The sequence below is a fragment of the Cyanistes caeruleus genome, chromosome 32 (genome assembly GCF_971803275.1).
Source record: "Cyanistes caeruleus chromosome 32, bCyaCae1.hap1.1, whole genome shotgun sequence".
In the NCBI taxonomy this organism is placed as follows: Eukaryota; Metazoa; Chordata; class Aves; order Passeriformes; family Paridae; genus Cyanistes; species Cyanistes caeruleus.
The window spans coordinates 1,884,376-1,909,183 of record NC_141733.1 but is presented as its reverse complement, the minus strand read 5'-3'; the positions used below and the strand labels follow the sequence as shown (position 1 = coordinate 1,909,183).

At 66.2% G+C, this 24,808-nt stretch overlaps 2 protein-coding genes across 3 annotated transcripts; both read right to left on the bottom strand.

Moving 5' to 3' along the window:
* Positions 1-348: 348 nt before the first annotated feature.
* SHMT2 (serine hydroxymethyltransferase 2) lies at positions 349-5,903 on the bottom strand. The gene is made up of 12 exons (XM_086870309.1): positions 5,817-5,903; positions 4,354-4,551; positions 4,177-4,256; positions 3,807-4,007; positions 3,646-3,727; positions 2,433-2,555; positions 2,225-2,364; positions 1,967-2,132; positions 1,791-1,890; positions 1,432-1,587; positions 945-1,052; positions 349-753 (listed from the first exon to the last, which is right to left on the bottom strand). Exons 1-12 carry the CDS (start codon positions 5,838-5,840, stop codon positions 626-628), a joined length of 1,506 nt encoding a protein of 501 aa, XP_086726435.1. The 5' UTR covers positions 5,841-5,903; the 3' UTR covers positions 349-625.
* A 1,559-nt stretch (positions 5,904-7,462) lies between these two features.
* NXPH4 (neurexophilin 4) lies at positions 7,463-22,791 on the bottom strand. Of its 2 annotated transcripts, none has more exons than XM_086870358.1 (2): positions 22,733-22,791; positions 7,463-9,182 (listed from the first exon to the last, which is right to left on the bottom strand). In XM_086870358.1, exons 1-2 carry the CDS (start codon positions 22,781-22,783, stop codon positions 8,409-8,411), a joined length of 825 nt encoding a protein of 274 aa, XP_086726484.1. In that variant the 5' UTR covers positions 22,784-22,791; the 3' UTR covers positions 7,463-8,408. The 2 variants fall into 2 exon arrangements, with proteins under 2 accessions (XP_086726484.1, XP_086726485.1); XM_086870359.1 differs by lacking the exon at positions 22,733-22,791 and adding an exon at positions 12,768-12,985.
* Positions 22,792-24,808: the final 2,017 nt, after the last annotated feature.

The window sequence follows — 24,808 nt, the reverse complement described above, 5'->3', positions numbered from 1 at the left end:
TCCTGAGTCCCTCTGGAGAGGGGAAGAGCTGGGAGGGGTGGAGGGGTCACAGCCACACGTGTGAGCCACGTCCTGGATGTGTCTGCAATACGTGACACGGGGCAGGGTCCGGCTGGTGCCCACCTGGGCAGGAAGAGGGTGAGAAAGGACCCCAGGCTATCCCTCCCCGCTGTACCCCACGTGTTCTGGGGCTCAGCATCATGCCCTGCCCTCAGAGCCCACTGGGGGAAGCACCAGGATGGGGACACTGAGGCACGAGAGCCCCGGGTCCCCTGGCACGGTGCTGAGGGGCTCCAGGGACCCGTCCCCAACATCCCTCTGTCCCCCAGCACAGCACCCACACACCTCCAGGCTCTGCCCCTGCTTTTATTAGCAACCCCTCCCCATAGAAAAGTGCAAGATGAGGCTGGAACAAGCGGTGCCCCCCACCCCAAGCAGGGTCTGGGGGTTCTCTGTACCCTAACACTGAGAGCAGGGCGGGCGCGCGCCGCCCCCACCCTGGGGACGCAGCCCCCAAAGGTGATACCAAGGAAGAAGGGGAGGGGGGAAAGGCAGAAGAGGGTGGGCCCCAGCCTCTCCTTGTCCCCCCTAGTGACCCCAGCCTGGCAGGAGGGGCGTCCCCCCCTCAGTGGTCGCTGAAGCCGGGCATGGGGAAGGCACGAGCGAAGGTCTCGACGCGCTGGCGAAGGTCGCTCAGGCGCCGCTGCGTCTCCGGGTCCTGCAGCAGGAAGGTCTTGAAGTCCTGGAGCTTACCTGGGGGTGGGGAACAGCAGGTGAGGAGGAGCAGGTGAGGAGGACGAGGCTCCAAGGCAGCCCCATTCCTTCCCAGGCACCCACAGCAGGGCTGGCACCAGTCTGGGGAGCAGGGCTGGCACCTCAAGGGGAAAGGGGCTGAGGGGCACCCAGGAAGGGGGAACAGGGGGAGAAGGGTCCCCAACACTCACTGGTTTTGCTCTTGACGTCCAGGGCCAGGGCGATGCCCTCGTCAATGAACTCCACGACCTTCTGGAAATCCTCCTCGCGGAAGTGGCGGGAGGTCAGAGCAGGGGCACCTGGGGATGGAGCCCATCAGGGACAGAACCACTGTGGGGGCACCAGCCCCACAAGGAACTCCCTGAATCCCAGCCCCACAAGGAGCTTCCTGAATCCCAGCCCCACAAGGAGCTCCCTGAATCCCAGCCCCACAAGGAGCTCCCTGAATCCCAGCCCCACAAGGAGCTCCCTGAATCCCAGCCCCATACGGAGCTCCCAGCTCCTCTCCACATCACCCCAAGTTCTGGTCCCTATGGGGTCCTGCCCCCTTTCCCAGCCAAAACAAGCTCTGAATTCCCCTTTTCCTCAGAGAAGAGTGAAACAGAGTGGGGTTCTGTGGGGTGCAAACCTGGGGACTCCCACCCCAGGGATGGAGCCTTGCCAGGGCCTGTCCCTCACCGAGGCGCAGCCCCCCGGGTGTCAGCGCGCTCCTGTCCCCCGGGCACGTGTTCTTGTTGGCGGTGATGGACACGAGCTCCAGCACCCGCTCTGCCCTCGCCCCGTCGATGCCCTTGGGCCGCAGGTCCACCAGCACCAGGTGGTTGTCGGTGCCACCTGGGGAGCAAAGGACGAGGGTGAGGAACCCTGAGCACCCCCAGACCCCTCTGCTGCCCCTTTCCTGCTCTGCAGTGCTGCCTCTGTTCCGCCTCACCCCCACTCCTCTACCCCCCGATCCTCGTGCACGCTCCACTGAGAGCGAGCGGAGCCGCCTGTCCCCAGCACGGCTCATCCCTGCCCATCCCCAGCCGGAGCTTTACCTGACACCAGGGTGTACCCACGCTGCAGCAGCGCCTGTGCCATGGCCTTGGCGTTCCTCAGCACCTGCTGGCAGTACTCCCGGAAAGCCGGGGAGCTGGCCTGGGATGGGGGACACCCCATCAGCACAGGGGGGACAGCTCACCCCCCGCCCCAAGCCCCCCACCCCGGCACAGACCTGTTTGAGGGCCACGGCCACGGCAGCGATGGCGTGGTTGTGGGGTCCCCCTTGCAGGGAGGGGAACACGGAGAAGTTGATCCTGTCCTCCAGGTCGTAGAGGGTCTCCTTGCCCGTCTTCTTATCCACGGAGCGCACGCCCTTGCGGTAGAAGATCAATCCCGACCTGGTGGCGAGAGACGCCGTCACCTCTCCTCCCCGGGGGCCACCACCCCCCGTGGGCTCCACAGACACGTCCCCCGTGCCCGGGGGTCTCACCTGGCGCCGCGCAGGGTCTTGTGCGTGGTGCTGGTGACCACGTCCGCGTGCTCGAAGGGCGACGGGATGGCCTTGGCGGCCACCAGCCCGCTGATGTGCGCCATGTCCGCCAGCAGGTACGCCTTGACCTCCTCGCACACCTGGGGACACCGCGGTCACCTGCTGGCCCCGGACCCCCGCCCCAGGCCCCAGACCCCTCCCCACGCACCCTCTTGATGCGGGCGTAGTCGATGAGCCGGGCGTAGGCGCTGGTGCCCGCGATGATGAGCCGGGGACGGAAGAGCCGCGCTGTCACCTCCAGCTGGGCGTAGTCGATCAGTCCTGTGGTGGGCTGGGAGGGACGGACAGACAGACAGGTCAGTCCAGGGACAGACAGGTCAGTCCAGGGACAGACAGACAGACAGGTCAGTCCAGGGACACTGACAAACTGGTCAGTCCAGGGACAGACAGACAGACAGGTCAGTCCAGGGACAGACAGGTCAGTCCAGGGACAGACAGACAGACAGACAGGTCAGTCCAGGGACACAGACAGCCCGGTCAGTCCAGGGACAGACAGACACACAGATTGGTCAGTTAGTCCAGGGACAGACAGACAGCTCGGTCAGTCATTCCAGGATGAATGTCCAAGTCCAGATGGACAGACAGACAGGTCAGTGAGTTCAGAGAAAGACAGACAGCCCGGTCAGTCCAGGGACAGACAGACAGCTCGGTCAGTCATTCCAGGATGAATGTCCATGTCCAGATGGACAGACAGACAGCCCCATCAGCCAGCCCAGGGATGGGCAGACAGACAGATCATGGTCAGCTGTGAAGGATGGACACAGCCTGGTCAGTCAGCCCAGGGGCTGGTTGCAAGGGACAGACAGACAGACAGCCCAATCAGCCCAGGAACAGACAGACAAATAGAGCTTGGCCAGTCAGCCCTGGAGACAGATGGCTGGACAGACAGCTCAGTCAGTCCAGCAAAGACAGATGGACAGACAGCCCTGTAGCCAGCTGTGAGGGATGGATGAACAGTCAGACAGAGCTCCATCAGTCAGCCCAGGGACAGACAGACAGAGCTCCATCAGTCAGCCCAGGGACAGACAGACAGGTCAGTCAGCCCCGGGGATGGCTGTGAGGGATGGACAGACAGGAGAGTTTGGTCAGTTAGTCATGGCCAGTCAGCTTGGTCATCCTGGGAAGGGACAAATGGACGGACAGACAGCCAGCTTGTGGAGGAATCTGTCCCCTGCCCTGCTGAGCCCTGGGCATCTCCCTTGGCACTGGGATGTGCTGGGACACGGAGGGGAGGGAGGGCAGGGGCTTGACAGAGCAGCTCAGACACCTCGGGGACACCTCGGGGACACCTTGGGGACACCCTGGGGCTCATCCCTCACCCACACACCCTCCCTCTCCCCGGATCCTGCCCCCCAGCTCACATCAAGCTTGTAGGGCATCGACTCGAAGAAGATGGAGGTGGCCGAGATCCTCTTGACGTCGGTCATGTACCCGTGCGTGAGGCTGCGGGGAAGGCGCGGGGTGAGGCTGGGACCCCCGGGGGGCAGCGGGCCCCACATCCCCCCCACAGCTCCCCACGTACTGGCCCCCATCGGGCAGGTCCAGCCCCATCAGGCGGTCGTGAGGCTGCAGCAGGGCCGTGTAGGCGGCAAAGTTGGCCGGGGAGCCCGAGTAGGGCTGGACGTTGACGCCCCAGCGCGCAGGGTCCAGGTCGAACGCTTCCAGCGCCCGCCGCTCGCACAGCAGCTCGATCTGATCCACCACCTCGGCCCCCCCGTAGTACCTGGGGACACGGGTGGGGTCACCAGGGGCTCCCCGCTGCCGTCCCCCCCATGGGAGACGTGGTGCAGAGGGCAGCTCCCACGGGAGCACCCGGGGCTCCCCTGGGTGTCTCCTGCAGCTGAATCCCAGCTGAACCCCCCAGAGCCCCCCCAGCCCACTCCCCACTCTACCTCTTCCCAGGATACCCCTCCGAGTATTTGTTGTTGAGGCAGGAGCCCAGAGCTTCCAGTGCTGCCCGGCTGCAGAAATTCTGGGGGGAAAAGGTGGATGGGAATCGGAACAGCCCAACCCCCCTAAGCAGGGGCTCCCCCCAGGCCCGAGCCCTGCCTGAGCCCCCGGCTGCTCACCTCAGAGGCGATGAGCTCCAGCCCCCGGCACTGCCGATCCTTCTCCTTCTGCACCAGGCTCCACATTTCGGGGTCGCTCTCGGCCAGGCTCTCCTGCCCCGTCCAGCCAGGGACGTGCCCGGGGGCGGCGGCGGCAGCGGGGCCGTGCTGTGCCCGCCGGCTGCCGGTGCCCACCCGGCCCCCCCATCGCTGCAGGGTCTGCACAGACAGGGGGGGACAGGCTGGGACCCCTGGAGCTCCTCTAGCCCGTCCCAGGACTTGAAGGTGACGGTGGCAGGCACGACACCCCCATGTTCTGCCTCCAGCCACTGGTGTCACCCCACAAGGTGGGGGCATGGGGACCCCAAAGACCCCACAGGGCACATGGAGACTCCTCCATGGTCCCCATAAAGCACATGGGGACCCCCCAAGCTCCACACAGGGCACAAGGGGACCCCCAAGACACATGGCTACCCCCCAAAGCTCTCCACAGGGTACCTGGGGACCCCACAAGCCACATGGGGATCTTCCCAAGACCCCCACAGGGTACATGAAGACCCCCTCAAAGTCCGCACAAGGCACACAAGGACCCCCGAAGACACTTGGGGAGCCTCCAGTGCCCCATAAGGCACAGGGGGATCCCCCCAAGCTCAGGTGCACAGCTGGATTCTCACCGCTGGGACCCCCCCTCATATACGTGCAGCTGCCGGGGGGAGGGGGTGGCTGTGGGGGGACAGCCGTGCACAAACAGGGGGGGCCCCAGCGCCCCCCTCACCCCGGTGCTGGGTGATGTAACCGGCAGCGCCCCATTGCATCACCCGCGGGGCCGCGGGCACCGGGCAGGGGCCAAGGCCGGTGGCGGCGGCTGTCCCGGCCGGGGGACTTTGGGACGGACGCAAAGTCCGAGGGGTGGGGAGCGGGGGGAGCCGGGCCGGGCCGGGGTGGGGGACACACGACACCGAGATGGGGGTCCCGGTGCCCAGCCGGGGGCCAGGAGGAGAAGCGGGATGGAGTTGAGACCCCCGGGGGCGATGGAGGCTGGAGGAAGGGGTGCACGGGGGGGCACCGGGACACCGGGACACCCCCAGCCCCCGCCAGCAGGGACCGGGAGCCCCCATTGGGGACCGGGAGATCCCACCGGGGACCGGGACATGCCGGGGATCGAGTGCCCTGCGAACACCGGGGGCACCTGCAGCACACTGTGGGCACCGGGACCCCTGCGAGCACCGAAACCCCCCGGTGACCGGGACCCCTCTGGGCTCCGGGCCACCCCCTCCGGGCACCGGGGACAGTGGGTGTCCCCCCGGGGTACCTGGACTGTCCCCTGGGCACCGGGACCCCCGTGAGCACCGGGAGACACCAAGGGCCGGAGCGCCCGGCGCGCAGCGGGGGATGCGGGAACCGGTGATCCTTACCGGGGATCCCTACCGGGAACCGGGGACCCCCCCCGGGCACCGGGCCCCTCTCCCAGCCCCGAGGCTCACCCTGCCCAGGCGGAGCGGCCACATCTCGGTCCGCGCTGCACGTGGGTCCCAGCCGGGTCCCGGCCCCGGTCCCGGTCCCGGCCCCCGCCTGGCCCCGCCCCCACGCGCGCGCTGCCGGGAGGGCGGAGCCACCGGAGCCGCGGGGCCGACGGGAAACGGGAGGTCCGAGACCTCCCCCACCCCCCCAGCCGGGGTCAGCCCGACCCCTGCACCCCCCCATGTCCCTGATCCTGGGGTCCCCCATCCCTGCACCCCCATGTCCCTGATCCTGGGGTCCCCCATCCCTGCACCCCCATATCCCGAATTTTGGGGTCCCTCATCCCTGCACCCCCCATGTCCCTAATCCTGGGGTCCCCCATCCCTGCACCCCCCATATCCCGAATTTTGGGGTCCCCCATCCCTGCACCCCCATCCCTAATCCTGGGGTCAGCTCGACCCCTGCACCCCCCATGTCCCTAATCCTGGGGTCCCCCATCGCTGCACCCCCCATGTCCCTAATCCTGGGGTCCCCCATCCCTGCACCCCCCATATCCCGAATTTTGGGGTCCCCCATCCCTGCACCCCCATGTCCCTGATCCTGGGGTCCCCCATCCCTGCACCCCCATGTCCCTAATCCTGGGGTTCCCCATCCCTGCACCCCCATATCCCGAATTTTGGGGTCCCTCATCCCTGCACCCCCCATCCCGAATTTTGGGGGATTTTTGCCCCATCCTAGCACCCCCTATCCCTAATCCTGGAGTCCCCCTATCCTTGCAGCCTCCCATCCCGAATTTTGGGGTCCCCCATCCTGTCACACCCTGATTTTTAATTTTGGGGTCCCTCATCCTGGCACCCCCCATCCCGAATTCTGGGGTCCCCCATCGCTCCCCCTACGCTTTATCCTGGAGTCCCCATCCCTGCTCATCCCCCAAACCGGGGTCTCTCATCCTTGCACCCCCCCCCATCCCTAATCCCGGGGGTCTCGCCTCCCTCGCGCCCCATTCCCCGCTCCGGGCGGGATCATCAAACTCATTTTTTCTTTTTTCCCAGGATTTTCTTTATTTTCCACTTTTTTTCCATTTTAATTTTCTTTAAAAAAAAAGAAAAAAGATGAAGAAGCCCCTCCCCGAGAGGAGGGGGCAGCCCCCCGGGACTCCCCCCCCCCATGGCATCCCTAACCCCCACCTGGCACATCATCACGGCGTTGGGTGGGGGGGCTGCACACCTGCGGGGGTCCCCGGTGGGGGTGAGGGGTTCATGGGGGGCTGGGGGGGGCCTCGGATGTGGCACCGGAGCGTGGCCAGTGGAGGGGAGGGGGCTTCAGAATAGCTGGGTGGGGGGCCCTTGCACACGCGTGGTTCGTGTGTGTCACACGCGCACGTGGGGGGGATGCAGAGAGACCAAAACCCCGCAGGGTGAGGACTGAGCCTCCCCCCAGAGCACCCTGACCCCCCCCACAGCACCCTGATCCCCCCCACAGCACCCTGACCCCCCCCCACAGCACCCTGACCCCCCCCCACAGCACCCTGACCCCCCCCACAGCACCCTGACCCCCTCCCACAGCACCCTGACCCCCCCCCACAGCACCCTGACCCCCCCCCCACAGCACCCTGACCCCCCCCCGGTGTCACCCCAGAGATGACATCGCACGGGGCTGTGCCCCCCAGTGCAGCGACCCCCGCCCAGCCTCCAACATGGGGGGGGCTCTGTGCCTGCACCCCCCCAGCTGCAGTGGGGGGGTCTCGGTGGGTGGGGGGCCGGGACCCCCAGCACCAGTTGTACCCGATGAGGAGCCGGGTGGGGCAGTGATGGAGTTTCAGTGGGTGGGGAGGGGTCTCAATGGGTGGGGGTCCAGGATTCCCAGCACAGGCAGTGCTGCAGTGATGGGGTCTCAGTGGGTGAGGGGGCAGAGACCCCCAGGAACGGGTGTACCCCAGAATGGGGGGCTGCAGTGATGGGGTCTCAGTGGGTGAGGGGACCCCCAGGAATGGGTGTACCCCAGAATGGGGGGCTGCAGTGATGGGGTCTCAGTGGGTGAAGGGACCCCCAGGAATGGGTGTACCCCAGAATGGGGGGGCTGCAGTGATGGGGTCTCAGTGGGTGAAGGGACCCCAGGAATGGGTGTACCCCAGAATGGGGGGGCTGCAGTGATGGGGTCTCAGTGGGTGAAGGGACCCCCAGGAATGGGTGTACCCCAGAATGGGGGGGCTGCAGTGATGGGGTCTCAGTGGGTGAAGGGACCCCCAGGAATGGGTGTACCCCAGTGATGGGTCTCAGGACCCCCAGCACCGGCTCTGCCCCAGTGATGGGATGTCACTGGGGGGAACTGGGACCCCCAGCACCGGCTCTGCCTCACTATGGGGTACTCAGTGATGGGGTCTCAGTGGGTGGGACCCCCAGAACTGGGTGTACCCCACTGTGGCGCAGGGATGCTGCAGGGATGGGATGTCATTGGGTGGGGTCCAGGACCCCCAGCACCGGCTGTCCCCCAACCCAGCACGGAGATGCTCCAGTGACGAAGAGGGAGCCGGTGTGGGGGTGACAGAAGCCCCCTGGTGACAACGGGGCGCTGCAGCCCCCCCGTTCCCCCACCCATCCCCTGCTCCGCTGCCATCAGCCGAAGTAGGGGTTGTCGTGCTGGAAGTTGTAGTCGGGACAGACCTTCTGCACCAGCTTGTAGTCGATGCTGAGGAAGGAGATGAAGATGCAGATGACCTTGAAGGGCTTGGCGCAGAGCCAGGCCGCGTGGCTCTGCGTGTGCTCGGTGAAGCAAACCTTGGACGGGTCGTACAGGCACGGTTTGTTCTTCCGAGCCCGGTTCGTCTTCTCGTACTCCACGTGGCAATTGAGCGCCTTGGCCGGGCGCCCCTCGGGGAGGGTGCTCTGCTGGGGAGGGGGCGGTGGTCGCGGCAGTGCTGGGGGGCCGGGCACCAGCACCTCGAAACCCACGGCCTTGGAGGGGGGCACGATGCTGACCGAGACGTTGCCCAGGCTGGAGGAATTGTGTCGGAAGTAAACGCTGAAGGTGCCGTTGATGTGGTCGACGATTTTCCCCGTCACCAGGAGGCTGAACTTGAGCGTCTTGATGTTGAAGTAGAAGTCGCCCCAACCAAAAATCTTCTTGGTGCGGCTCGATTTGAGGATGGGCTTGCGGTGGGCGCGGGGGCTCAGCAGCTCCCCGGCCGTCTGGTTCTTCTGCCAGTCCCAGGGGCTCCGTCCGGTGCCCGCCGGTGTCCCCGCGCCCCGGGGCGGCTCTGCCGGAATGAGCCGCCCGGGGTCGAGCACCGGGGGCTTCAGGGTGCCGTAGGGGACATCCTTGAGGAGGCCGGAGGTGCCCATCTCCAGGTACCCCAAGGTCTTGGCGACGTGACCGCCAGCACACACCGTCTGGGGGAGAGAGGGCAGAGAGCTGTGCCTGTGCCCTTCCTCATCCCTCTGCCTGCATCTTCCTCCTTCCTGCACCCTCCTCATCCTCCTTCCTGCACCCTCCTCATCCTCCTGCCTGCACCCTCCTCATCCTCCTGCCTGCACCCTCCTCATCCTCCCGCCTGCATCCTCCTCATCCTCTACCTACTCCCCCCTCCTCATCCTCCTGCCTGCACCCTCCTCATCCTCCCACCTGCACCCTCCTCATCCTCCTGCCTGCACCAGCCGGGTCGGGACCAGCCCCTTCCCAAGGCTCCCCCAGTCTCTGGGATGGACACCAGTGAGCAGAGCCAGCTGCCAGCCCTAGCCTGGGACCCCAACTCTGACGTGTCCCCTGTCCCTCATCCCCCTGCCCACCTGCCCCCTGCGCCCCCATCCCTCATCCTACGGCTCCCGGGGTGCCCTCTGTGCCCTCCTGCCCTGCCAGCTGCTCCGGCACGCGGGATGCTGCTCCAGCAGCCCCGGCCTCGTCAATCACTGTCGCCCTGAGCTGGCAGGTGCTTGGCTGTTTCTGCTCTGGATGACCTGGATCCCGGGGGGAACGAGGGAGGGGGAGTGGGGCAGCGGAGGCTCCAGCTGGAGGGGCTGGGGGGAGCGTGGGGGGCTGTGCTCTCATGGGAAGTTGAGGCAGGCCCAGGGAACGGCTCCTGTCATTGCTGGGGGCTCATCCTGGCATCACTCACCCTACAGAATGGCTTGATGCCATTTCCTGTTTGGGAATGATCCCCATGGGGAATGACAGGGGTCCCATGAGCCCCCTCAGAGAGGGGTGAGCCCCCCATGCCCCCTCCCCCATGGGCGGGCAGGTCTCAGTGCAGGGTGTTCCTGCAGAGAAGGAGCAGCACCATGGGGGGAGCCCAGCCAGGGACCCCCACACTCTGCTGAGCCAGGGGCTCCATCTAATCCCTCCCTGGGATCCCCCGGAGCTGTGCCGGGCTGAGCTCCTAAATCTGCACCAGAGAGAGGAACCCTGGGCAGGGCACGCAGCCCCTCCGTGCCCGTGGGAAAGGGATTTGGGGTGTTTCAGCCCATCATGGGGGGCCAGGGTGTGCAGTGCAGAGCTGCAGCTCAGCACCCACCCCTGCAGCCCCCAGCCCGGCCAGCCCCCCGCTCCCCCCGGCTCTTTCCGAGCGCGGCTGCTGCCTTCGCCCTTATCTATATTTCAACGCAGCTTCAAAGCCGGGCGCCTTCGCCAGCCGGAGAGGGGGGGCAGGACCGGGATGAGATAACGAGGGGAGCGGGGCACCCCCCAGCTGAGAGAGCTGCATTTTTGGGAGAGGGGTGGTGTCTGCATCCCAGCTCTGCTCCGTCTCTCCATCCATCAAACCTGGGACCCCTCACACCGCGCTCTGGGGAAGCTGAGGGGCACCAGTGACCCCTCGGCTGGGAGCCCCCCAAATCCTTCTGCACCCACGGCGAGGGGCTGGGGGCTGCAGCCCATGGGGAACACGCACAGCAGCGCATCCTGCCGAGCCCCCACCACCGGGAAGGGTTTCTGGAGGTTTCCGAGCTCTGCGCTGGATTTCCATCTCAGCCAGGGCTGGGAGCCAAGGCCGGTCCCCAGCAGTGCCGCAGGTGCCTGTGCCCTCCTCCCCTGCCTCAGTTTCCCTTCCCAATCCCCCCACGCCGTGATCCCGTGCAGGGATGAGGGGGCTGTGATGTGATCGGATTGGAGCAGGCTGTGATGGGAATCGCGGGAGGGACAGGGAAGGGACAGGGCTGGGCAGGCGGTGGGGAGGGGACGCAGTGGGAGCAGATGGGGACAGAGACTGGCAGCGCCCGCTGTGCCCTTGGGGGCTGCGGATCCCCAGGCCAGGCTGGTGCGGGACAGAGCCAGGGGCTGGGGGGCACGGACAGAGCAAACATCCCCCATCCCTGCAGGAACAGAGGTGCCCCAGCCCCCGCGGGCGAGGGGCCAGATTGGCAGCCCCCCAACCCTTCCAGTCCCTCGGCAGGAGCTGCTGGGGGAGCGAGGGATGAAAGGGAATTGCAGAGCAGGGCAGCGGCTGCGATGCAGCCAAGGGCGATCGATTGCGGCACCAGCGCAGCCCCGGAGCGCGGGGGTCCCTCTCTGGCCGCAGCCCCCGCTGAGCCCAGGCCGGCCGGGGGGCTCGGAGCCTGCGGGCTCGGGATGAGCCAGGGACGCTTCAAGCACGCCAGAGCCGAGGGGAGCCAAGGTCACCCCCCTGCGCCCTGGCAGCGCTGTCGGCATTCAGGGCAGGTCCCGTACACCTCGCGTTAAATATTAATGCTCCCGCTGTGCCGTCGGGGTGCAGCCGCACGCTCGTGCCCCTGAACCTCCGGGACATGCGCTGGGGGTCCCAGTGCCGGCCCCCTCCCACCCTGCTCTCCCCAGGAGCTGCGGGCAGTGCCGGGCAGGGCCGTGCCTGGCTCTGTGCTGTGAGGGGCTCTGCTACCGCGCACACGATACCCGAGATGGTTGTTTGTCACACGCACTGCTGGATCTACACATCCCTGCTGCTCCCCTCCTCATCCTCTTGCCTGTGACCCCCTCCTCATCCCCTCCTTGCGCTCCTCCTCATCCTCATCATGATCCCTGTGGTGTCATTCCACGGTTTAGCTGCTCTCAAGCCCCTCGTGTGCCCTTCTGTGCCCGTGTGGGGCTGCCATGAGGCCACAGGCACCGTGTGCCACCCCCCGCGAGCACACGGAGCCAGGCAAGGATGCGGGAAGGGCTTGAGGCAGCTGCAGAGGGACCTGGAAGGCTCTCGGTGCCGGCATCAATTTGGTTTGTCAGGCCCGGCGGTGATGGCCACTCACATCCCATTTGCTGTTGGGGCCAAGCGCCGTCAGCTGCTCCCCCGAGACCCTCGGTCACCTTGGTGGAGGGGAGCGGAGCAGTGGGGGGGTCCTGGCTGCCCCGGTGTGGGCTGGGATGGGCTCCAGCACCCCGAGAGTGGGGCTGGGAACGATGGGGTTGGAGCTCAAGGCAGAGCAGCCCTGCCAGCACTGGGTGGGGGAGCAGAGCACACCACAGCAGCCCCAACAAAGGCCTCATCTCCACCACCAGCCTGTCCCAGGCTTGTCCCCATCTCTGCTGCCAACCTGCTTCAATTCCTGAGGCCAGCCTGTTCCTGTCCCCATGGCCAGTTTGTCTCCATGACCACCATCAGCCTGTTCCTGTCCCCATGGCCAGTTTGTCTCCATGACCACCATCAGCCTGTTCCTGCCCCTACCACCAGCCTGTCCCCATTGACACCACCAGCCTGTGCTCACCCCTACCAGCCTGTCCCCATCCCCATCCCCTGTCCCCATCCCCATCCCCTGTCCCCATTCCCTGTCCCCATCCCCATTCCCTGTCCCCATCCCAATCCCCTGTCCCCATTCCCTGTCCCCATCCCCATTCCCTGTCCCCATCCCCATCTCCTGTCCCCATCCCCATCCCCTGTCCCCTGTCCCCATCCCCTGTCCCCATTCCCTGTCCCCTGTCCCCATTCCCTGTCCTCATCCCCATCCCCTGTCCCCTGTCCCCATTCCCTGTCCCCATCCCCTGTCCCCATCTCCTTTCCCGTCCTGTCCCCACACCTTGGCAGGGTCCCCAGGCAGCACGGACACTGCTCCCCTGCTCGGGGGTCTCCTGCTCTCCCCATGGGCGCAGAGTCAACCCAGCCTCTCCCCTGTCACCCCGACGCCTTCGTTAGCACGAGGAGATTAATTGGAGGTGGTGAGCGACAATCCCCGCGGGCCCGCTCCCCCCGGCACGCGCAGCCCGGGGCGCCGTGGCATTTCCAAAGGTTAGCAGCAAACAAGGTGCCTCTGACAGCTCCCATTTATCTCCCGGCGCCGCGCGGCTGCTAATGCGGTACCGGGAGGGACCCGGCGTGCCCGGGCGTGTCCGAGCGGCTGCGCGTGGGGGACAGAGCACGGACAGCTCCGGAGCGGCTCTTCCTGAGCCTCCGGGTGAGCGTGTGCGCCCATGGGTGCTGCGGGTGTGAGCCCGTGGGTGCCGCAGGTGTGCGCCCATGGGTGCTGCGGGTGTGAGCCCATGGGTGCCGCAGGTGTGAGCCCATGGGTGCCGCAGGTGTGCTCCCATGGGTGCTGCAGGTGTGAGCCCATGGGTGCCGCGGGTGTGAGCCCATGGGTGCTGCAGTTGTGAGCCCATGGGTGCCGCGGGTGTGCGCCCATAGGTGCTGCGGGTGTGAGCCCATGGGTGCCGCGGGTGTGCGCCCATGGGTGCTGCAGGTGTGAGCCCATGGGTGCTGCGGGTGTGCGCCCGTGGGTGCTGCGGGTGTGCGCCCGTGGGTGCTGCGGGTGTGAGCCCATGGGTGCTGCGGGTGTGAGCCCGTGGGTGCTGCGGGTGTGAGCCCATGGGTGCTGCGGGTGTGAGCCCATGGGTGCCACGGGTGTGAACCCATGGGTGCCGCAGGTGTGAACCCATGGGTGCTGCAGGTGTGAGCCCGTGGGTGCTGCAGGTGTGAGCCCATGGGTGCTGCGGGTGTGAACCCATGGGTGCGGCGGGTGTGAGCCCATGGGTGCCGCGGGTGTGAGCCCATGGGTGCGGCGGGTGTGAACCCATGGGTGCTGCAGGTGTGAGCCCATGGGTGCTGCGGGTGTGAACCCATGGGTGCGGCGGGTGTGAGCCCATGGGTGCCGCGGGTGTGAGCCCATGGGTGCTGCAGGTGTGAGCCCATGGGTGCGGCGGGTGTGCGCCCGTGGGTGCCGCGGGTGTGAGCCCGTGGGTGCCGCGGGTGTGAGCCCATGGGTGCTGCAGGTGTGAGCCCATGGGTGCCGCGGGTGTGAGCCCGACGAGTGTGGAACGCCAGCGGCTGCTCTGGAGCGCGGGCACTGCCGCACACGCGGCTGGGTGTGCACAAACACCGCCACGTCCTGCACAGCCCTGAGAGCGCGGCTGTGACACACACACGGTGACACGCGGTGACACACACAGTGACACACATGGAGTGACACACACACGGTGACACGTGGTGACACACACAGTGACACACACATGGAGTGACACACACACGGTGACACGTGGTGACACACACAGTGACACACACATGGAGTGACACACACACACGGTGACACGCGGTGACACACACACAGTGCCATGCAGTGACACATGCGGTGACACACATGGTGACACACACACAGTGACATGCAGTGACACATGCGGTGACACACATGGTGACACACACACAGTGACACACGCGATAACGCACACAGTGACACACGCAGTGACACGCACTGACACACGCAGTGACACACAGTGACACACGTGGTGACACACACATGGAGTGACACACACATGGTGACACGTGGTGACACACGCACAGTGACACACGCAGTGACACACGCACAGTGACACACGTGGTGACACACGCGATAACACGCACAGTGACACACATGGTGGTACACGCGATAACACGCACAGTGACACACGTGGTGACACACGCACAGTGACACACACGGTGACACACACCGTGACATGCACAGTGACACGCACCGTGACATGCACAGTGACACACACAGTGACACACACCGTGACATGCACAGTGACACACACGTGCACGGAGCGAGGTGCTTGGTGTGGCTGCGTGTCCCCGCTGATGTTTTCGTGCTCCCGGCGCGGCCGCCCCCGTCCCCAGCGCCATCCCATCCCCATCCATACCATGTGCGCCCGCCCCCATCGCCACTGCCAGCCTGTCCCTACAGTCATCCTGTCCCCATCGCCACTGCCAGCCTGTCCCTGTCCCCACTGCCAGCCTGTCCCCATCCCCACAGTCAGCCTGTCCCCATCCCTACAGTCATCCTGTCCCCATCCCCACTGCCAGCCTGTCCCTGTCCCTACAGTCATCCTGTCCCCATCGCCACTGCCAGCCTGTCCCCATCCCCACTGCCAGCCTGTCCCCATCCCCACTGCCAGCCTGTCCCCATCCCTACAGTCAGCCTGTCCCTGTCCCTACAGTCATCCTGTCCCCATCCCCACTGCCAGCTTGTCCCTGCCCCTACAGTCATCCTGTCCCCATCGCCACTGCCAGCCTGTCCCTACAGTCATCCTGTCCCCATCCCCACTGCCAGCCTGTCCCTGTCCCCACTGCCAGCCTGTCCCCATCCCCACTGCCAGCCTGTCCCCATCCCTACAGTCAGCCTGTCCCTGTCCCTACACCCAGCCTGTCCCAATTCCTGCAGCCGGCCTGTTCCCATCCCTATCCCCTACCTGTCCCTATCCCCACTGCCAGCTTGTTCCTGTCCCCATTGCTGTCTCCATCCTTCCAGCCACGCTGTCCCCATCCCTACCAGACCAGCAAGAGATGTCCCCATCACTGTCCCCATCCCCAGCAGACCAGCAGGAGATGTCCCCATCACTGTCCCCATCCCCAGCAGACAGGCAGGAGATGTGCCCATCGCTGTCCCCATCCCCACCAGACCAGCAGGGGATGTCCCCATCACTGTCCCCATCCCCAGCAGACAGGTATGGCAGAGCTGCTGCCACACAGAGCTGCAAGTGACCGTCCTGGGCAGTGCTTGGTGCCAGGGCAAGGGGCAGCTGTGCTGCTGGGCACCCCTGGGCTGGGGGCACTGGGGAGGTGACACCTGGTCCCTCCCCGGGATGGTCGCAGTCGAGGATCAAGGCGAGGGATCAAGGGCAAAAGGACGGCAGAAGAGGTGACATGGAGGGACAAGTCAGGACACACCCATGCATGGCCACCGAGAGAGGCTCAGCAGGAACACCTCGAGGCTTCCTCGGTCCTTCCTCTGCCCCTTCTGTGCTGCTGAGGCCACAACCCCTGACAGGGTGGTGGGCAGGTAACACCCCCTGCACCATGATGGGCACCTCCAGCGCAGGGATGGGCACCTCCAGCGCAGGGATGGGCACCTCCAGTACAGGAATGGGCACCTCCAGCGCAGGGATGGGCACCTCCAGCACAGGGATGGGCACCTCCAGTACAGGATGGGCACTCCCAGCACAGGGATGGGCACTCCCAGCATTGGGATGGGCACTCCCAGCATTGGGATGGGCACCTCCAGCGCAGGGATGGGCACTCCCAGCATTGGGATGGGCACCTCCAGCGCAGGGATGGGCACCTCCAGTACAGGGATGGGCACTCCCAGCACCAGGATAGGCAACCCCCACACAGGGAAGGGCACCCCAACATTGGGATGTGCATCCCCAACATTGGCCAGGCACCCCCAGCACCGGGAAGGGCACCCCAGCCCTGGGATGGGCATCCCCAGCATCAGGACAGGTGAATCTGACACCAGCACCTCCTCAGCCAGAGGAGAGCCTGGATGAGCTCACCAAAGCCAAATCCACCAAATCCACCAAATCCACCAAATCCACCAAATCCACCCAAATCCACCAAACCACCCACCAAAGGCACCATGGGCTCCTTGCAGCCGTGGTCCTGCTGGGGTCCCACTCCCGACACCGACGTGCTGAGCGCCCCAGGGCCGGTGTCACCTCCAGCAGAGCCACGACCCGCACGGGCCCGAGGGGATGGGCTTTGGATCAGCTGTGCCTTCACCCCCCAAACAGACACCTCGCTCCTCGCTGACAGAAAAAAATATGCAAATGCTGCAGCTTTATTAACGCGCTCGGCACGCGCTGGCTAATAAATATTTCATAGCCCGAGTAGGACTTTTTTTTCTCCCTCCTCCTTCTTTCTTTCGTTTTGGTTCCTTTTCCCTGTCACTCGTTTCCTGCCTTTTCTTTCCTCAGCCGTTGTTTTATTTATTTATTACTTTTAAGGGCTTCACCGTGAGGCAGGAGCTGGGAGGTGGCTGGGGGGGAGCCGGGGAAAAATGTACATCCCCAGTCTCTCCCCCCACGGGTGAAAAAGGAAAGTGCTGTTAAGAGCAAAGGAAAAAAATATAATAGAAGGGAGGAGACGGCAGCAGGCAAAGGATTCGGGGCTTGTGTGACTCATTGGGCTGGAGGAGAAAAGGGAATGAATGGGAAAACAGGAGATAAACGGAGAGGGAGGGGGAGAGGGGGTGCGGGCGGGTGGGCAGCAGAGAGGGGACACGGGGGCGGCGGGGGACAGGGACATGTGGCTGTTGGGCATCTGTCACCCAGCAGCTCCCTGAGCCGAGCAGAGGCCAACAGGCCTGGAACCCCCTTGATCCGCTTAGGAGGGACCCAGCTCCTTGTGGGGGTCGCTGGGGCGGGGGCTCCTCCTGGCCACCCCCAGTCACGCTGTGCAGGACGTGGGGACACGGGCAGCTCACGGGGATGGCGTGTGGGGACAGGGAAGCACAGCCGGCAGGGACGGCTTCCAGGTCACTCCCACATCTCCAGTGCCAGGGGTGCCCCCCCAGGATGCTCCCCCTCCTCGAGCCTGCCTCAGTTTCCCTCCAGCAGAACAGGCTGCGGGGCTCTCTCTACCCCTCTCCCAGCTCTTCAGCAGTGACGGCAGAGAGGCAGCAGCTTCCCCCGAGTCCTCCCAAAAATAGGGGGACCCGGGGCCCTCAACAACACAGCCCCCACCTTCTGCCCGGCTGCTCCCCCCCCCCAGCCACCCCCACCCCTCGGCTCACCATTTCACTTTATTATTGCAATAAATGTAGCCATAAAAGTGGCAGGTATTGGCGCACACAGAGATCGCTGCTCCTGAGCTATGGAAATGTAATTTCGAGTGTGCCCGGGAAATTTTATAAGATCGTATCAGGCGGGATCATAAATCGCATTCCCAGCACCCCCCCACCCCTCTGGATGAGACAGGGCCAGTGAGAAGGTCACCAGAGAGGGGGTAAATGCCGGGCTGTGCCCTCGGTGGGACCCCATCCCTGGAGCCCCCACACTGCACATCTCCCCCCGACACTCCCAGCACCAGATGAGATCTGTGCCCCCCAGGAAGTGGGAGGCAGCAGCAAAGACACGGTGCCCCCCACACCCCCCGGCGGTGGACTTTGATTGAAACCCTCCAAGAGACCCCCAGGAACGCTGGGGACCCTCAAGGGCATCGCTGGGACCGCAGCTCCTTTGGGGTCACAAGGACCCACCGCAGCCAGGCACTGGCTCCTATCAGGAGCAGGGAACAGCGTGTCCCTGCAGCCCAGGGTCCCCTGGGACCCTCCTCGTGCCCCCCAGGGCTGGATCAGCCCCACTTTTCACCCACCACCAGCCCAGGCTCCGGCCTCTCTCGGGCGGGTGCGGGGGAAGCTCTGCTCTGCCTGCTGCAGACGGAGGCTCCGCTGCCCTGCACCAGAGGGGGACAATGAGAGGGGGTCCCCCCGCACTGTGACATCGGCCCAGCAGCTGGGACGGTCACGGGGGTCACACGGGACCCGTGCACAGCGGGGTGCGGTGGGAATTGATTTGGGATTGATTCGCGTCCCTGCTCTGTTCCTCCACAATGACTTTCCTTTTGCAACAGGGAAAAAAAAACAACGGGGGGGGGGGGGGGGGCTGAAGAGTGGGGGGGGCACGGGGATGTGATTATTCCTTCAGCAGCAATCCAAGCGGCAGGAGAGGAAGCTTCATCTTTCCTGGGCCATTTACCTCCAGCGCCCGAGCGCGAAGGCTGAGCCAGGCACCGCGGCGAGGCTGGAGCTCGGCCAGGCCAGGGCTGGGGGGGCTCCGGCTGCGGGGTCTCAGCGCGGCGTCACCCCACGATTGGGCCACCGGCTGCGGGGACCTTGGCTCCCTGAGAGGAGGAGCTGTGGATGCAGAAAGGGTGGGCAAAGTCATTAATCCGGGAGCGTTAATTGGCAAGAGTGTGATTAGCGGTGGGGGCTCAGCTGGGGGCTGCAGGGGGGAGCGCCCGCCTTGCTCCCCATTCCCCTCTGCCGGTCCCCAGCGGAAAACTGGCAATTAAAAACGGGAGTGAGGGGAAAAAGCAATAAAATCGGAGCCGGCTTGGAGCCAGAACGGCACCGGGAAGCGCGAGGGTGGGTGGGTCTGGCTGGGGGGCACCCCTGGGTGCCCCCCCCTTCCCCAGCCACTGCTCCCCTCCTCGGTGAGGCTGCGCCAGCAGCGCTCCAGGCTCCAGCCTTATTGAATCTCCCAGCTTAGGGTGCAAAGGGCACCAGAGGGAAGAGTTATTAAAAAAAGGGAAATGAGTCGCTTGGAAACCTTCTTTCGGAATAACAGTGTGTGTTTGTTTGGCGATAGATTAGCTCAGCCATGCTGAGCACACAGCACCCGCCGCAACGGCGAGAGGCTCAGGGAGCCGCAGGAGCGGCACCGGGGGATGCACGGAGCCCATCCCGGCCCCGCGGGCACCGGCCCGGCCCCGACCCGCTGCAGCCAGGCCCTGGAGCACCCCCAGGGACCCCGGGCAGATGGGGCTGCAGGGCAGCAGCACCACCCGAACCCCATATCCTCTGCTCTGGCCCCAAATGTGATGCAAACCTCCGAGCCGTGAACCGGGTAAATCCCCCCTAAAAACGGGAGCTGGGAAGGTGGGAACTGGGGTGTCCTTGCATGGAAAGGGCTGGCAGCATCTGCTAAGAGCAAAGCCATCTGTCAGCCCGCAGCCCAGGAGACAGCTCCCGGGTGACAGCAAGGCGAAGGAAGGGACAAAGTGGATGAGTTTGGCATCCCGGGCCATCGGGCTCCGGCTGGCGTGGCCACCGGCAGAGCAAGGCAGGATTTTCCTGCGAAGGGTTAATCCAAGCAGGAAAACCTGCCAGCAGCACTCAGGTGCTTCACAGACAGCCGCTGTCTCACCTGCCTGTGCCAGAAAGGAGGGAAACCGAGGCACGGGCGCAGGGAATGGGGGGTGGGGGGCACATTCTGGCGAGGGCAGCAGGGATGGAGCAGGGTGAGGAAGGACACCACTGTCCCCGTCCTGGTTCTGCTGTGGCACTCAGCCATCCCATCGTGGCTTCATCGCGGTGTTCCTGCCTGTTCCAGCCTGTTCCTGCCCAATCCAGGGCCAGCATCACCCCTCCCCTCCGCTGCTGAACCTCGCTCAGAACCGGGGGGGGGTCACCCCATCACCAGGGCACGGGGCACCCAGTGCCCAGGGTGGCATCTGCCTCCCAGGAACCCCAGGGGATGCCGAGAGAATCGCCCTTCCTCCACCCAGCTGGGCCCAGCCGAGGCTGCTGGCTGCTCCTGGGGGACTGGCTGGGACCCTCAGCAGCGGGGAGCCAGGTTAGCCCCACCCGGAGGGACCCCCAAGATTTAATGCTCAATGAACAGAAAATAATGGAATGCATAAAAATAACGCAGGAGGCTGGGAAGGGCTGGGGAGGGGGGTGTCGATTGCAATCAGAGGTGGGCTCGTCCTCCTGCCTGTGCCAGCACTGCCAGCACAGCAAAGCCCGGGAAGCAGCAGCTACCGAGGGTGGGGGGCTGGGGAGGGGTGGTCTGCACCCCCACAGTGGGAACAGGCACCCGCTGGGCTGGGAGAGTTTGTCCATGCCAGTAGGGCTCGATCCCAACGCACCAGTGTCACCCAGCAGGCACCGACAGCACGGGGGGGACACCCTGAGGTCCCACACGCCGGGGGTCCCTCGCTCCTGCACGGGGACGAGGCTGTCACTGCTGCCCTGGGGGTGCAGCCCCAGCTGGCCCTTCCCCCAGTGCTCCCAGTACAGCCCTGATGCGGCACTGGGAGCCCCAGTCCAAGGGGTCCGCTGGAGCCGGGGGGAAGGCAATGGGACCCCCACCCATCCATCTGCCTCCTGACCCCCAAAAGAGACCGGGAAAGTTTCTCCCCAGCAGGCCCAAAGAGCCGAGGGGCAGGAACGGCTCCGTTACCCTTCCCTGGCACCCGGTGGTCCCACGGCTGGGCAGACCCCAGCCCCTCCCGGAGCCCTGGGAGGGAGGAGAGTCCTGGACCGCAGAGGGGTCGAGGCTCAGGGATCTCCTGGGGTTATCCCCGTGCAGGAGGCTCCTGCACCCTCATTCCCACCCCACGTTCCAGGCCATGTCCGTGCCCCCCGGCTTTGAGCCCCCCGTGCCCCCCCTCAGCACCGCCGCCTGCGTGGGCAGGGGGTGGGGGCTGGGGGGGCCAGGGCAGCGCCCTGCTCCGGATTTCATCAAAACAAACCCATTTGTCTTGAAGCAGCTCCAGCACCGACAGATGCTCTGCAATGGATGGACACGGGGAGGGGGGGTCACGCCGAGCCACCCCCACACGCGGGCACACGTCTCCCCCTCCCCACGCAGGGAGCAGCGCGCCGGGGAGAGACAAGTTGAGGGAGCCTTTGCCTTGGGGGGGTCGGGTGGTGCAGGGGGGGGTCCCTGATGTGCATCCAATTCCCGAGAGGGAATTGACTCGTTTGATTTTATTCATGAAACACAGAAAGTAAAAATGGAGTGTCAGGAAATCAGATCCGCTGGGTGATGAGCCCGGCCCCCCCGGCTGGGCTGGGGGGGCTCCATCCCTCCCTCCTGACCACCACGGCGCTGGATGCAGCTGTAGCCCCCCGAGGGGCTCCAAGAGGAGGTGGCGAAGGGGGGACACGCGGGGGGTGAGTGGCCTTGGGAAGCTTTGAGTATCTGGGACTGGGGGACATGGTGGGGGGGTGTCTGCAGGCGGGGGGGTCTCTGCGGCTGCAGCCGCTCCTCAGCTTCCACACAGACCGAGGGGGGGAACAGGCAAAGCACCCCCGCACCCCAGGCCTGTCCCGGGGGTCGAGACCCCCGTGCGTCCTCCCCACGGCCGGGGGGCAGTGGGTGGGATGGGAATGGGGTGGATGGGAGAACCCCCCGGCAGGGCTGAGCCCCCCCTGCAGGGGCTGAGGCCGAACGGAGTCGGGACAGGAATGAGGCGTCGCCCCTGCAGGTGGTTTTGGGGTTCACGCCCTTGGCGGATCCAGGGGACAGCTGGGCCCCCTCAGTCCTGCCTGGGGACCCCCCCTCGCTCCCCGACACGGTGGGGAAGTCACCCCGCTCCCCCCTGCCCAGGTGAGCGGGACAAGGCTTCCCCCGACCCCCCCGCGGAGCCCTCGGGCAGAGGGTCCGAGCCACCCACGCGTGGCCGCCCCCACTCGCGCGGCTCCGTCTCGCTGCCCCCCCCGCACCTGCCAGACGGCGCCTCCCGCGCTCCGCAGCCGGGGGTGGGGGGAGAAACCGGGGGGGCTTCACCGGCGACGGGACCCCCCGAGGCTCCCCCCGACACCACAACTCGGCCCGAGCTCCGGGACAGCCCCGTGTCCCTCCAGCTTGGGGGGCGGGGGGGGGGGCAGGGTCCCCCGTGTGCAACCCCCGCCAGCCGCCCCCCCACAACTCTGCCGCTCACCCCACTACGACCCCTCCCCTCCGTGTCTGCTCGACCCCCCCGAGGGTCGCGCTTGACCCCCCCAGCCGTCTGCTCTTTCCGTGACTGCCACAGCCCCCCCAATTCACGACACCCCCCCCGAGCCTCACCCCCCCCCAGGACCGAACCCCCCCTCCACTGCACGACCCCCGTCGGGACCTCCACGCCCCCTCCCCCGGATTTGTCCTACGCCCCCAATAACTGCACGACTCCCCCCCTCCTGGAACTGCCCCCCCCTCCCCCGGTAATCGCCCCCCTGCCCGGTAACCGCGGACCCCGCACGCCCCGCGGCGGCGGCGGCTCGCCCGGCCGGGGGTCGCGGATGCCCCGTACCTGCAGCAGCAGCAGCCCGGGCCCGAGCAGGGGCAGGCGGCGGCGGAGCATCGCGGGGCTCCGGGAGCGGCGGCGGCGGCGGCGGCGGCGAGGGGCGGCGGGAAGAAAGTTGGAGACTTGCGGGGCCGGGCGGTGCCTCGGCGGCCCCGCCAATCCCGACCGGCGGGGGGGCACCGGGGGGGCGGCTCCGGGGGCGCCAGGACCCCGCACCGGCCCCGTGCGCACCGGCGGCTCCGCCACAGACCGGGGTGAGGGACGCGGGGAGAGCCCCGCTCCTCGGGGTGCCCCCGCTCCCCCGCTTCCTCCGCATCTCGGGGTGCCCCCGCTCCTTCCCCCCGCTCCTCCTTCAGCATCCCGGGGTGTCCCCGATCCTCCCCCCGCCTTCTCCATCACCCCGAGGTGTCCCTGGTCCTACCCCCCCCCACAGCTTCCCTCCCACCCCGGGGTGTCCCCAGCTGTGCCCCCCGCTCTTCTCCATCACCTCGGGGTGCCTCTGGTCCCGCCCCACTTCTTCCCCAGCAGCGAGGGTTCTCCCGGTCTTGCCCCCCGTTTCCTGGAGACCCCCGGAGCCCGGGATATCCCGGTCCTGCCCCTCTCTCCCGGAGACCCGGCATCCCCCCGACCCGGTCCTGGCCCCCGATCCTCCAGCATCCCGGGGTGCCCCCCTCCTGCTCCATCTTCCCGCTCCCCCGGGTGCTCCCGGACTTGTCCCCCTCTCCCCCGGCCCCCCGGGACGCTGCCGGTCCTGCAACCCCCCCGTCCCATCTCCCGGAGACCCCAGACCCGGTGGAGGCACGGGGGGGACGTCGACAGTGCTGCCCTTCCAGGGGAGGGCAGAGGGTCCCCCACCCTGGACCCCCAAAACTTCAGCAGGAAGGGACGGGGGAGACCCTACGGAGCGTCCCTGGGGGGGTCCCCATACCCTGCCCCACCCGAGGGGTCCTCTTGTCCTGCGACCCCCCCCCCGCGTCAGGCTGGACACGCCACCTGCGTCACCTGCACGGACACGTGTGTGCACATGGACACGCGTGTGCACATGGACACGCGTGTGCTCAGCCCCCGGCGCGGTGCCGGGCCCCTCTCCCACCCCCCGAGGGGTCCTCACCCCCCCACGAGGGGTTTTCACCGCCCTTCACAGCCCCCTCCACACCCCATCCATTTATCATTATTCCTATTATTGCTGTTATTACTGTGATTATCCCGGGAAGCTGCCGGCGGGGCTGGGGACATTCGGGGGGGTCCTGGGGGCACTCGGGGGGCCTGGGGGCACTCGGGGGTGGTGGGGGCACGCGGGGAGGGCACTGCAGAACCGCGGACATGCGGAGACGGAATGATAAAAGGTAACGGAGAAATGGGAAAAGGGAAGGGAGAGGGCGAGGAATGAGGAAGACGGATCCGGGGAAGAGAGAGGAGAGAGCAGAGCCACGAGGAGCGGGGAGTCCAGAGGGGCTGGCATCGAGGGGGTCCCAACCAGCCCCAGGCCAGCCCCATGGGGGCCCTGGGCACGCGGCCGCTTCTGCCCGGGGTTCAGAGGAGCCTCCCCCACTTCAGGGAGAATCCTCCCAACCCCTCCGCCCTTGCTGCTGCCCCGCTGCCAGACCCACTGGCACCCCCAGAGCCCCCCGCTCCTCCCTGGCCCCCAAATTCCCGCACTGCAGGAGCCTCCGTGCCCCTCTCCCCTCCCACCGGGGTCCCCCAGCGCTGCTCCCCCCGGTGCCACGTTCACCCTGCAGAGGGTTGGAAGCCTGGAGGGGCTGCGGGGGCACCCAGACCCCTCGGGACCCCCTCCCACATGGCCAAGAAAACTCCCCTGGTGGGTTCCGGTGTCCCTGATGGTCTCACCGGGGTCTGAGAGGGGTTGGGGGGCTCTGTATGACCCCCCCTCCCCACCTTAGCAGCCCCCGGGGCTGAGATAGGAGGGGCAGAAGCAGGCGGGGGGAGGGTGGGGATGAATGGGGAAGAGAGTGAAAAATAGAAAATATTGAAGGAAAAAGATAAAAAGGGTTTGGTGCGGGGGGAGAGGGGAAAGGGAGGAAAAACCTCGGGAGGAGATTTAAGGACCGATAAGTGAACAAA

Bases quoted from the DNA above. Each gene is read 5' to 3' on its own strand.
- SHMT2 (XM_086870309.1), bottom strand. From the start codon at position 5,840: ATGTGGCCGCTCCGCCTGGGCAGG. The intron at 2,365-2,432 runs GTGCGTGGGGAG...CGGTGTCCCCAG, and splicing joins ACTACGCCCGCATCAAGAGG to GTGTGCGAGGAGGTCAAGGC. The intron at 1,891-1,966 runs GTCTGTGCCGGG...CCCCCATCCCAG, and splicing joins TGGCCGTGGCCCTCAAACAG to GCCAGCTCCCCGGCTTTCCG.
- NXPH4 (XM_086870358.1), bottom strand. From the start codon at position 22,783: ATGCTCCGCCGCCGCCTGCCCCTGCTCGGGCCCGGGCTGCTGCTGCTG. The intron at 9,183-22,732 runs GTACGGGGCATC...TCTCTCCCCCAG, and splicing joins CCGGGCTGCTGCTGCTGCAG to ACGGTGTGTGCTGGCGGTCA.